The sequence below is a fragment of the Cheilinus undulatus genome, linkage group 19, assembly GCF_018320785.1.
Source record: "Cheilinus undulatus linkage group 19, ASM1832078v1, whole genome shotgun sequence".
Taxonomy (NCBI): Eukaryota; Metazoa; Chordata; class Actinopteri; order Labriformes; family Labridae; genus Cheilinus; species Cheilinus undulatus.
Window position 1 is genome coordinate 39,844,851 of NC_054883.1, and position 13,727 is coordinate 39,858,577.

The window sequence follows — 13,727 nt, forward strand, 5'->3', positions numbered from 1 at the left end:
TTGTTACTGGCATTTTTGCCCCTTTTTGGCACTTTAATTCAATTTTTCCACCAATTTTTAATGACAGTTTTTGCTACTTTGAACCTATTTTTGCTTTTTGTTGTCCTTTTTAGTCCCTGTTGCCCTAACTTTACCACTGTTTCACCACTTTTGACCAATTTTGGCCACTTATACAAATTTGTGCCACTTTTTGTCCATTTTTGGTGTTTTTTACCCTTTATTGCCACTTTTTTTCCCAATAAACTAACTTTTAACCCATTTTTGCCATTTGTTGCCCTTTTTCATCCAATTTTACCACTGTTTTGCCACATTTCCCTAATTTTTTCCACTTTCTGCCCTTTTCAGATGCTTTGTTGACCTGTTTTACCCATTTTTGCCCAATTTTTCCCACTGTTTTTAGTTGTTTCTCCTTTCATTGCCACTTTTGGCCACTCAATACCATTTTTATTTCTTCTTGCCCATGTTTGCCTGTTTGCCATGTTTTTTTTTTTTTTTTTTTTTTTGGACAATTTTAACACGTTTTTGCCTGTTCTTACATATTTCAGCCTTTAGGTAATTATTGACAATTCTTCTGCTTCATTTTCATGAATCTAAATGGTTTAGTTCAATGTACCCATTCACATTGTCAACATTACTAATCAAAAGGTAATCCTGTTTAAAGAAAACGATTTTATATTTTGAAAAAGGTAATATTTTTACAACAGCATAAATACATTTCATTCAGTAGATTAGATAAGAGTGGTTATTTTCCAGGTTAAAAATAAAATATGGTTATCACTGCTTAACTTTATGGTGGATGTGATTTTACTGGCCCCCATGGGACCCTAATTTGGCTGGGCCCAGAAAGCTTAACCCCTTATGGGTGACCTTGCTCCCCTGATGGATATATGGGTAGAATGGAAAAAACATGTTTTTATGATAACATAATTTTACCCTTTGTATGAAATAATGACATATTCATTTTGTGTAAAAATATAGAAAATGTCTGTGTGGCCAGGTTATTACTGGTGGGCTGAGCATGGCCTGGGGACCACCAACTGGAAATCAGTGATATAGAAAGTGCTGAATTTGCTGCAATTTATGGACTTATTCTTATCTCACACACCTTTCTCAGAAACGAGATGTGGAAACACAGCGAGGCAAAGCATTGGCTTCACTATGTGTGGATTGTCATGGTGGAAGCATTGCCTGCAGGTGCCAACAGATGCACTGACAGTCTCACCCATGGTCTCACTGGACGACTGGAAATCATGGCAGAGGGTGAATATTCCTCTATTCCTCCCAGCATTGTGAGTATTCTCGCTACAATTCGCTGTCTTTCTCTCTGTTACGCTCTGACTTGTCTCCTCGACCGGGCGTGCATCTTTCAAACTCTATAAACTCCAAAACTTTGAAAAGAAACACACCCAAAAAATGCTGCTGGGATTGAAGTTACTCATGTCTGCCATCTCCCGGTGTAAAGTGGTAACAACATCAGGCACCATATTTGCAGCTAGAACCTGTTTAATACAGCAATGTTGCTTGTCGCAATTTTGTGACTTTGGGGGTGAAAGGGTTAAGTGTTACTTCACTTACCTCCTCTGTATGCATGATGCCGGTAAATCCCCTTGGTCTGTGTGTATGTCAGCTGATAAACCGGAGGCTCGCTCATGAGCAAGAAGCATCGTGGATGAGCAACATAATGTTGTTGTAGTTCGCCTAATGGCCGGCAGTGTCACTACACTGATATTTTTCTAAATCTTGCATAGAGCCCCTTTAAGGTTATGGGAAGTGGCCCAATCTAAATTCTACTCATGGGCCCCAGAAATCTTGGTGACACCCCTGGACAAATTTGGAACCGTTTCTATATAAACGAAGGGAATTCTAGCGCCATTTTGGGAGATTTTTTCTTATTATTCTCAGCCTTAATGATGAGCAAGAATTTAGCATAACATCAATCAAACACCCTGTTAGGAACAGGAGAGAGAAAGGATGAAATGAAATGAATATTCCGCCTCCCTGCTCTCTGTATGAGAGACGAGTCTGTGCTGCTGAACTCACGGCTCCCTCTACAGTCTGTACACTGGAATATTTTCCATCCAGGGCAGAAAAAACAATCAAACTGACTGTGCTGAGCAGTGAGGACACAAACGGAGACGAGTCCGGAGCTCACTCTCACACACACTCAGCGTTGCTAGTGAGATGTGTGTCTCGATCGGCAGCGGATTTATCAACAAACCTGCAGACAGAGTGAAGTCACATCTGGATTCTTCCTCATTCTGGATGGACTGTTTCCCGCGGACAAGCCGAAAAATGTCTCATGCTTTGAATACTTGAGGAGTGACGACAACTTTCCTCTTTCCGGACTTCACTGGAGGGAAAAAGGGGAGTGCATGCAGTGGATTTTACAATGCAAACAGATCAATCCAGCCATCGGGATTAGCAGTTTTTAAACACGAGGTGTCTGCAGCAGGGGAGGGGGGGACACCCAGCGATGTGGTCTGCGGAGATGCGGGCTTTGCCGAGCTTCATGTCCGCGGATGATGCAGCTCAGTCGGGCTGCGCACGGTGCCTTTGGGTGGCTGTGATTGGACCGGACACGGACTGGGGCTGACTGATGTTTGTTCGAGAGGAAATGTTTTGGGGAGGAGATCGATATGAGTTACTGGCGCACGCGAGGTGGGGGGGAGATGCCAGTCTTCACGAGCACACCTATAACTCTGAGGACGGAGGTAAACGTGCAGACAGAGGGATTTTAATGTGCTGGATTTCACATGAGGCATGTCAGACTTTACCGTGTATTTAATGTGGTGTGTTCTGAAGCCTTTGCAGACTGTTGGAAGATTTTTACAAGTGGATATGGATCATGTTTGCTCTTGCACTAAAGTTTCCCCTCTTTTTGACTATCATGCATGGGACTTTCTTCACTATTGCAACATTTTCCCTCCTTTTTTGGACTCTTAACAACTTGGACTTTCCCTCTGAAATACAGCTGAAGTATGGGACAATATTTTAAAGCTAAAAACACCCAGCCTTAGTGTAAAATGCATTCACAAATACCCGGAAACATGGCAGTTAACTGGGTTGTGTATTCAGTTTTTTTACTCCCACTGTTTGCTGTAGGGACAGCCTTCTCGGGGGTCTTCAACACCACCGACAGAGACATTTTCATGGACGATTTGCTGCAGGTCAGGCTTACAGAAAACAGAGCTGCCGAGCAGTGGAAACTCCAGTCTACTGATTCCCATCCCAACCTGTATTTTAACCAAGTGGATGTGTTGCACTTGAGGCAAAGGTCCTCCACCACCCACAGTCACATATTTAAAGTCATCCGGGCTGCTGCGCTCACCATGCTTTCTAATGCTCCCTTCTACATGCCCCCTGCCAAACATGCTGAGTTTACAAGCAAGTGGAATGAGATTTATGGGAACAACCTGCCTCCCCTGGCGCTCTACTGCCTGTTGTGCCCAGAGGACTCTGCCGCCCTGCAGTTTCTTATCAAGTTTATGGATAGGATGGCTGCATACCCGGATTGGAAGGTGACCAGCGCTCCTAACGACGAGGTCCCCATGGCACACTCTCTCACTGGCTTTGCAACTGCTTATGACTTTATTTACTCCTACTTGGATGCACAGAGGAGGGATGTTTATCTAAAGAAAATCCGGTCTGAGACAGAGGAGCTGTATGAGCTGTCAAAGTACAGAGGGTGGGGGAAACAGTACCTCCAAAATCACCAAACCACAAACATATTAGCTATTCTAACTGGTGCATTAGTGGTTGGGTCACACGAGGACCCAGAGACGATGATCTGGAAACAAGTGGCGGTGAACTACATGGAGAAAACTATGTTCCTCCTCAATCATGTGGTCGATGGCTCTCTTGATGAAGGGGTAGCATATGGGAGCTACACAGCCAAGTCCATCACACAGTACGTCTTTTTAGCTCAGCGCCACTTCAACATTGACAACACGCACAACAACTGGCTGCAGGGACACTTCTGGTTTTACTACGCCACTCTTCTACCGGGGTTTCAGAGAACTGTCGGGATAGCAGACTCCAACTACAACTGGTTTTATGGGCCAGAGAGCCAGCTTGTTTTCTTGGACACATATGTCATGAGGAACGGAACGGGGAACTGGCTGGCTCAACAAATTAGAAAGCACCGACCCAAGGACGGTCCCATGGGGCAGTCGTCAGCCCAGCGCTGGGCTACACTTCACACAGAGTACATATGGTACAACAACCACCTCACGCCGCAGCCTCCGCGTGACTTTGGCAAAGCTAAAATGCACATTTTCTCAAACTGGGGTGTGGTAACCTATGGAGCAGGGCTGCCAAACGGACAAGGGAATACTTTTGTGTCTTTTAAGTCTGGCAAGCTGGGTGGCCGTGCCGTTTACGACATCGTCCATGACAAGCCTTACTCCTGGGTTGAAGGCTGGAACAGCTTCAACCCAGGGCACGAGCACCCTGATCAGAACTCTTTCACTTTTGCTCCTAATGGACAAGTTTTTGTGTCCGAAGCACTTTATGGACCAAAGTACAGCTATCTTAACAATGTCTTAGTGTTCAGCCCGTCTCCAACCAGTCAGTGCAACACTCCGTGGGAGGGTCAGTTAGGGGAGTGCGCCAAGTGGTTGCGCTGGACTGATGAGGGTGTAGGTGATTCCAGAGGGGAGGTGATCGTCGCCACCTCACACAGGGACACTATGTTTGTAAGCGGGGAGGCCGTGTCGGCGTACTCCCCCGCCATGAGGCTAAAGAGCGTCTTCAGAGCTTTGGTCCTGCTCAACTCTCAGACTCTTCTGGTGCTCGATCACGTGGAAAAGTGGAGCGACTCGCCTGTCAAGTCTCTCAGCGCCTTCTTCCACAATCTGGACATTGATTTTAAATACGTTCCCTTCAGATTCATGGACAGATACAACGGCGCCATGATGGACGTGTGGGACGCCCATTATAAAATGTTCTGGTTCGACAGCCAGGGTCACAGCCCTGACACCAGGATTCAGGAGGCCGAGCAGGCGGCCGAGTTTAAAAAGAGGTGGACGCAGTATGTCAATGTCACTTTCCCAATGACAGGCACAGTCAGCAGAGTAGCTTATGTTTTACACGGGCCATATGTCAAAGTGTCCAACTGTAGATTTGTGGATAACAGCAAAAATGGGGTGAGACTTTCTCTAACTATAAATAACACAGAGAGGATAGTCTCTATTGCTACAAACTATAAAGACATAGGAGCAAGGCTGTCTTATTTAGGGTTTGGAGGGCATTGTAAAGTTGAAGATAGGTATCAAATTACTCGATTCGGCCTTGGGACTCAGCTCATCCCCAAACAAATCAGCAGTGATAATCAGCTCTTTGACTTCAGCTTCACTGTCAATGTGATCGCCGGGGTTGTTCTCTGTGTGGCCATTGGATTTCTGACCATGCAGAGAAAGTTTTATGTCTGCTTCAGCAGGCTGATGCGCTACGCCCTCCTCTCTGTGCTCATTCTGTGGATTGCTGAGCTGCTGTTTGTGTCTAACAGCTGCGATCAGCTTCTCTGTGGGGTAAAATGGAAAGGTGCGGGTGCCAAAAGCGAAGTAAACAAACAAATCAGACTCTACGAGCAGCACCGGCTCCCGCTCCCCACCGTTGTCATAACAACCCTTCCAGGATCAGGCTCGGAAATACTCAAGCACCTTTTCTACAACAGCTCAGACTTTGTTTACATCCGAGTTCCCACCGAACACGTGGACATTCCTGAGACTGAGTTCGAGTTTGACTCTCTGGTAGACGCCTGCGAGTGGTCAAGGTCGGACGCCGTGCACGGGCGGTTTAAGATTATTCAAGGCTGGCTGCACTCGCTCGTCCACAACACCAAGCTGCACTTGCAGAACATTCAGCTGGTGGAGGGCGGGAGGGTCAAACAGCCTCTGAGAGTGACCCCCTCTAGGGACAGAAAGAAAAGGTCCAGGAGGAGAGAGCCAGCGTCGGAGCTGAAGGGCAAACTCAGAGCCAGCTTGGACAGAGATGCCGAGTACGTCCGGGAGATGAGACGCCATGTTGCGGAGTACCCGGACGCCCGGGTGGTCCTCAACATGAGGAGTGGGAGCTGGGCGCTCAAACTTCCTTTCCTTCAGGAAGTTGTTGGACCTTCTTTGAGGACGATCTACTTGGTAAGAGACCCTCGAGCGTGGATTTATCTCATGGTTTATAACAGCAAACCCAGCCTTTACTCCCTTAAAAACATCCCGCAGCACCTTTCCTTGATATTCAAGGAGGACGTCGTCAGAGACGGGTGCCCAACCGTGGCGCCAGAGTTTAAAGTAATCCAGAGACTGCTGTCCCATTTGGAGACAAACCCCATCCTCATTCTGGCTCATCTGTGGCTCGCTCACACTGCAGCAGTGCTGAGGGTAAGCGAAAGCCTCCCTGAGGAGTCTTACCTCCAAGTGAGGTTTGAGGACGTGGTCAACTTCCCGCAGGAGACGGCGGAGACCATTCACACATTCTTGGGGGTGCCTGTTTCACCCGCAGCCCTCAACCAGCTTATTTTCACCACCTCCACAAACCTGTACAACCTAATGTATGAGGGAGACATCTCACCAGCCAACATTAACATGTGGAGGCAGAATATGCCCCGAAAGGATGTCAGACTAATAGAGGACATATGTGGGGGTGTGATGAAGAGGCTGGGCTACACCAGGTTTGGTAGTTAACTTTACTGCTGCTGGTCAGCTGACATCACTGCAAAAACTCCAATCTAAGCAGGATTTGTCTAATAACACTATAAGTAAGCCAAATTCACCTAACAAGTCCATACAAACATTTTCTTTCAACATAGATAAGCATAAAAGAAGGCCTAAGTGAACAATTTGCTAAAGGGTCAAAACAAATTTTTAAATGGTTTGTTTTCTTGATACAAGCAATTCAGGCCTTTTCCCTCCTGGAAACATGTAAGGACATATTTTGGCATGGATTGAGACAAATATACTTGCTCAGATTTGGGTTTTGCAGTATGGACACTTGAAAAACTCAAATCTTACACGTGTATAAGCCTACTTTTAATCGGGAATATCCCATTACACTAATTATAAGCTATATTCATGTAATTAGTCCTTATAAAGGTCTTATTTCAGACATAAAATGCAAACAATAATGCTTGAATTGCATGTAAAAAGTAAATATATTGATAAAAGATATACCTATTAGATTGTATGTCTCTTCAGGTGTGATTCAGCTTTGCATTGTTGAAATAAGATGTTTTATGTTGACATTATATAAGGAAGTGGCTTATATGTAGTGTAGCAGATATTTTAGACCAGGGGTGTCAAAATCAATCAGAGCAGGGGCTGGATAAAATACGAAAAAAAAAAACCCAGCACTGATGATAAATCATTTGGAAATTCAAAAAGTAAGAATAATAAGTTTAAAGGCTCAAATCTGAGATATAAATTCAAACTTATTAGTTCAAAAGATCAGAACACGATATTATAAAAAGAAAAATAATGTTTTTTAAGAGAAAATATATGAGGAGAAAGTTGAAATCATAAGTTTGAAAGGTCAAAATATAAAATTAAATTTGAAATTATGAGTTTTAAAGTCAAAATATGACTTAAAATTTTAAGTTGTGAGTCTGAAAGGTCAAAATATGGGATTAAAAAGCCAAAATTAGGGGTTGAAAATGTCAAAATATAAGCTAGAATCCAAAATGATGACTTAAGAAGTTAAGAATATGACTTAAGTTTAAAATTTGGAGTCCAACAGGTAAAAATATGATACAAAAGTAAAAATAATTAATTTAAAATGTCAAAATATGGGAATAAAAAGCTAAAGTAAGGAGTTCAAAAGGTCAAAATCTGATATAAAAAGTAAAAATAATTGATTAAATTTTAAAATATGAGAAAAAAAATTTAAATCACGTGTTTAAAAGTCAAAATATGGGATTAAAAAGCCAAAGTAAGGAGTTGAAAAGGTCAAAATATGACTTAAAATTTTAAATTGGGAATCTAAAAGATGAAAATTTGACATATAAAGTCCAAATTATGAATAGTAAAGGTCAAAGTATGAAATGAAAAGTCAAAAGTTTGAATCGTAATCTTGAGATGCAAAATTAAAAATGTATTAATTTCTTTCCCCACATTCTTGACTCGTTCTAAAATCTTTCTTACTCTTTAATTTTTCAGGTTTTTATGGCTCAACAAGGATATTTTAAAAATCAAGTTGAAGTTTACATTTTTATACAGGAGGAAATCTGCAGACCTCATACTGGTGGGTCAGTAATAACACAAATGATCTAATCTTGTGGGTCAGATATTATCATTCCATGGTCTGGATGTGACCCCCGGGCCTTGGGTTTGACACCCCTGTTTTAGACAAATGCACTGGCTAGGATTGGAGTTTTACTGTGTGGACTCTGCGAAATCTCAAATCTATCAAGTGTGTTTTCCTCATTTGTAATCAAATTTATTTCATCTGGTTTTTCAGGCCATATTCACTGGAAAAGTCCAGGTAAAATTCCTATTTCAAAACATAAAAAGCATAAAATAAGGCTTTAATTGTTTTTAACAGGTGAAATTGTTTCAAGCTAATTTTAACTGTAAGACATTTTAAAAGAAGCAGTAACTGTGCCTCTAATCAGGCTTTATTTTTATGTAAGGAGCCAAATACATTTGCTAAGATTTGAGTTTTTTCCTGTATGGATTATCCTAAATCTCAAATAGCAAGTTTGTTTGTCTCTTTTCTTGTCAAAATATGTCTCTACACTAACTTTACGCCACATTGAATTGTAAGGTTCAAATCTTATTGCACAATATGAAATAAAAAAAATGAGGCTTGAATTGCTTGTATTAAGTGAAACTGTTCCAGTAGGACAAGCTAATTTTACCCATTAAAGAACCAGTACAGACTACACATGCAATCAAGCCTTACTTTTTTCCTTTATATAACTTGAAATAAAATGTTAATGTGGATTTTTAAAGTAATGTGGTTCGTATTTGGTGTAATGAGATATTTTAGACAATTACACTTGATATAATTTGAGCTTTTGGCAAAATCTTAAATCTTAGCAACTGTGTTTCTGTCATCTCTAGTCAGAAGATTTCAGTAACATCACTAGAAGCCACATTCACTTGAAAAGTTCACATATACGTCTTATATTAAAATATAGAGGTATGAATTATTCGTTGTGGGTAAAAAAAATCCACCATGGCAAATTTTTTAATTGTAAGGTGTCTCGAAGGTGATATACCGAATCAGATTGTACTGTTCCTTTCATCAGGCCTTATTATCACTTCCTATATCTTAAAATAAAATTTTTTATGTGAGATTTACAATGAACATGGCTTAATTTGGATGTTTAACTCAATAACTGGTCTAAAATAACTCATTGCACTTATTCAAAACAACATTCAACTATAAAGCTCACATAAACATCTTATTTAAAGAATTTAAATAAGATGTCCAGGAATTACTGAAAATATTTGCTAATGGCTAAGCTAATAAAACATGCTAGGTGTCTTGAAATGAGAGAGACCAAGTCAGATTGTTCTGTTCATCTCAGCAGGTTTTAGTGAAAGTGCCAGTAAATCTCTTGTTTTACATTGGGGCTGGGCAATTAATTGCAAATTAGATTAAATCACAACATGGCTGCAGTTTACAAACCGCACAAGTTGCAATATTTCTTTAACTTGAAATGTGTCAAAATACCAGGTTAATAAATCAAACTTTTGCAGCAGCAGAGATTTTACGCACATTATGCAAACATTATGCAAGTGCTACCTTTTTGTGTTTATGTAGGTTTTCCTTAATCAAAATGAGAGACATAGAAATGATAATGGCCTTCAGTTAAATAAATGACATCAAATTTGCAATATGAGCAAAAATTAGTTCATTTTATCTAAAATTGATGAAGTTTAGTGTTTATTCACAAAAGTCATACCCCAAGTTGCGATCAGCTGATAGCCAGCCTTACCTCCTCCACCCCAGCTGCCTCCTTCAGACACGTCACAGCACCATCACATGACGCTTCTGAGGAAAGCTACAGGAAGTAGCTGAAACATGTAAAGAGGTAAAGAAAACACTCCTGTCTGACTAAAAGAATTGTTACAGTACTGCCTCCTTTATTGCTTAAAGCTTGTTGCACCCTCATATTCAGACTCATGCATGGATTAATTGCTCCCGAGTAATTTCATTGTTTTCAATACAAACTTTCATAAATGCATCTATCTGTATAGGGGTTTCTAGCCATGTGCTCCCTGCAAAGTCAAAGCAGCTGCTTGACTAGCTCAGGGAGCATCTTTAGAGCAGAGCCTTCTCTGCAAAGTAAAACTCTAGCAGATGCACTAAAATGGTTAAATGTATGATGGGTGTTCCTGGCTGAATGTAGGCCATAATATGGAATGATTTATTTCTTGAATTTGTTGAAAAATGTTCAGTGCTTACCAAATTTATTAGACCACCTGTCATATCTGTCTCAGAGACCATCCAGCATCATGAAGTGCTTTAATGCGGACTCTTTCATTTTCAGTGAGCTCTCCACGTTTTACCATTTTAAACAGGAATGAGGAATTTCAAACTGAATTCACCCAAATTTGAGCCGGCTCGCTGGGCTTCTCTGAGAAGTCAGAAATGAATCAAGCATAACATTCAACCACTAAAACTCATTTTTCTCTTCAGGAATGCAAGTAAATAACTATAAGTTGACATATTAATCAAGAAATATTAATGTGCTTTACTTTTTTTCAGTTTTTTTTTATAAACCAGTAAATTTGAAAACTCATGGATAACAATAATGATATTTTAGCATTAAAAATATCATTTGGGTTAAAGAGCTTCTACATATTGGTGTATTAACCATTGCAGAAACATCAAAAACGATTTTGGTAGTTACCAATGCTGTTAATTTAGGGCAGCTGTGGCATAAACCTTACTTTGGTTAAGGTTAGGGTGGGCTAATAAATTTGTTAAGCACTGTATAAGATGAGGAACCTAAGAATAACCGCATATTACATTGCAATTACATTATTTATTCAAATCGTTCAGCCCTACTTTACATTATGAACATAATTATGATATGAGACATATTGGGTCATTTCTTTTGCCCGTGATCAAAAATGAAGCAACTTGCACACATTTGGGTTGAATATCTAATTTCAAGACAAAAAAGCAAAATAAAAGACCTGGAACGGTCAAATGCAGCTTATAAATGTCATATCCAGATTGTACATCTCACTTCAAGAAAGCCTGCCCCAGATGTTTTAACTTATAGTGTTCATTTTTGCTTTTTTAAGGCATTTATCCAGACTTGTTAGGTGACTGTGACTTATAGTGAGTGTAATGAGATATTTTTGACCAGGAATCAGACAAACACTCTGCTAAGATTTGTGTTTTTTGCATTATGGAGCTGTCTTGTTTACTGTAGCTGCCAGTCTTTTGAGTTCTGAGAAGTTTTTGTTTTTGCACTGACCTTAAATCTTAAAAAGATGTGTTTTTTTCTGGGTATATGTAAGGCGTTGTTCAGCTACGACAACAGATGTTTGTGAGGGAGGAATATTTTACATTCGAATAGGTGTTCTCTCTCTGCAGCCCTCCTCTCTCACTCGTGGCACTCTGGGATTGAATCAGACTCTAGGTGCAGAGGAATGCCACTGAATTTCTGCTGAAATCTGCAGTTACAGCAACAGAACGATTACTGGGGGAAGAGTTAAGGCTGTATGTCTCAATTAGAGATGAAAAATTGGCAATTTCTTCCATTTCTAATGTGTGATGTCTGTGTAAAAATCCATATCTGTTATTACTGCTGTTATTTTTTGAGGGTTTCGCCAAGGGACGTCCAGTGATGTGGTAAAGAAATGTTTTGCGGCTTATTAAGACGCTTATTTATTGACAGTCTTTTAATTTGTAGCTTTGGGAAAGACTTTCAAGGTCTAATTTGGCTGTGGAGAATTTAATATCTGCGTGTGCTGTTCCCTTTAAAAGTGAAAAATGCTGCAACATATCCAGAGAAATAGACGACAGTAGTGCTCTGATATAAACTTATGAATGATATGGATTGTATTTGATTAAAAAGGGACTATTTAAAGATGTCATTACAGCTTGATGGCTTAGCACTTTTCACAGAGACTCCTTTGATTGTATGCGGTGCGTTTATCCAAAGCTAACTTTACTGTATGTACTCCATTAGCCTGGAAATATAAAACCTCCAAGGATATTATGTCTCCAAGAAAGAAAGCTCCAAGTATTTATGGCTTCCAAAGACACATTTCCCAAAGATTCAGGGTTGAATATGATTAATATAACTCCCTTTGGCATTTATTGAATTAGATCAGAGGGAAGTGCTTAATAGGGATCAAACTGGGGAAAAAACTGTCAGCCTTGACACATTTCTAGTCAAAGCAATTTTCCAAAGCATCCCCCTCAGCTACTCATATTAATCTGCAAAACACCATAACTGAGTCTTATTCTGCACCATCTTCACTGGAAAGAAAAAAAGACCTGGAGGAAAAGCAAACAGCACAAGTTTCCATTTCCTGTCGCGGTCAATCACAAATCCGATGATCTTTCTCAGGCTTTTGTTTCGAAAGAGTTCAGCCAGGCGTGGCCTGAGCAGGAGATGAATATTAAAGAAGAGAAAAGAGAGCGTTTCTGCTCTGTGGTGAAAGTGATCATAACCTGTGAAGCCCGTCTTGCTTTAACATCTCTGTATTGTAAATGGATTCACATGTAACATGCAGATTCTTCCACTCTCTTAGCGCATCTGTACACAAGCAGAAAAACACATGCTGGAAATCTCCATCTCTTCCCTCAGCCAGAAACAGTCCTGTTTGGTTTTTTTTCTCCTCCATGAACACTGAAAACCCTTGACTGCCTGGAAAACCCGTTTGATGTTTGTGCTCTTTGAATGTGTAGACTTGGCAGACATGCTTTCACTTTGGTGTTGCAATCCTGTTACTGACTCTGTTTTGTATTTGCTCGTGGGGATATGGTTCCTTGCTTCTGTGGCCTTGAATTACAATCATTTTTCTTTATAAGGGTTTTTTTCTCTTTGTGAGGAAATGGAGATAATGTAAAGAAAATAATAAATTCATAAATATATCAACACACAGTCTTTGTTCTGATAACAATACTGGGATTCAAACGTTGATATGATGCCAATAAAAGGCAAAATGATGCAGATATACATTTAACACTATGGCAACAGAACTATGTCACAGAGTGCAGAGTACACTAACTCAGTGGTTCTCAACCTTTTCAGCCCGTGACCCCCAAAATAAAGGTGCCAGAGACCGGGGACCCTCACTCTACCTGAAAATGGTTGAACACAGCCATGCACAATCAAGAATAGTCATGTGGAGACAAGGCCGACTATAAGGGGGCATGAAGGGCTGAAGGGCAGAGCTTTCTGGGGCCTAGCCAAACTAGAGGACAGCAAAATTATGGTCCATTGTAAAGTTAAGCTGTGGTATTTTATACAGAACCTGATTAATACTCAAAGAAACAAATATTTCAATTTATTTGTGTAGTAAGTAGCCCTCTTAAAATGTAAATTGTTAAAAACAGAATTAAAATGGGTTACAAAATGGCTAAAATGGTGGGGAAGCTGGTGACATTGGACTTTAAAGCAGCAGAAAAGGTTAGAAGTGCCAAAAATTAGATAAAAGTGGCAAAAAAATAGCCAAGAAATGGGTTAAAGTGGGAAAAAGGGTTATTTTAATTGGTAAAAGGTGATTAAAAAGTGGCTGAAATGGCATTAAAATGGCAAAAAT

At 40.4% G+C, this 13,727-nt stretch overlaps 1 protein-coding gene across 1 annotated transcript; it reads left to right on the plus strand.

Moving 5' to 3' along the window:
- The first annotated feature begins 2,130 nt into the window (after positions 1–2,130).
- On the plus strand, positions 2,131–7,439 carry LOC121527085 (dermatan-sulfate epimerase-like protein). Its single transcript, XM_041813772.1, has one exon. It carries the CDS (start codon positions 3,024–3,026, stop codon positions 6,678–6,680), a length of 3,657 nt encoding a protein of 1,218 aa, XP_041669706.1. The 5' UTR covers positions 2,131–3,023; the 3' UTR covers positions 6,681–7,439.
- Positions 7,440–13,727: the final 6,288 nt, after the last annotated feature.

Coding starts and splice junctions, on each gene's coding strand:
- LOC121527085 (XM_041813772.1), top strand. CDS start 3,024: ATGCATTCACAAATACCCGGAAACATGGCAGTTAACTGGGTTGTGTAT.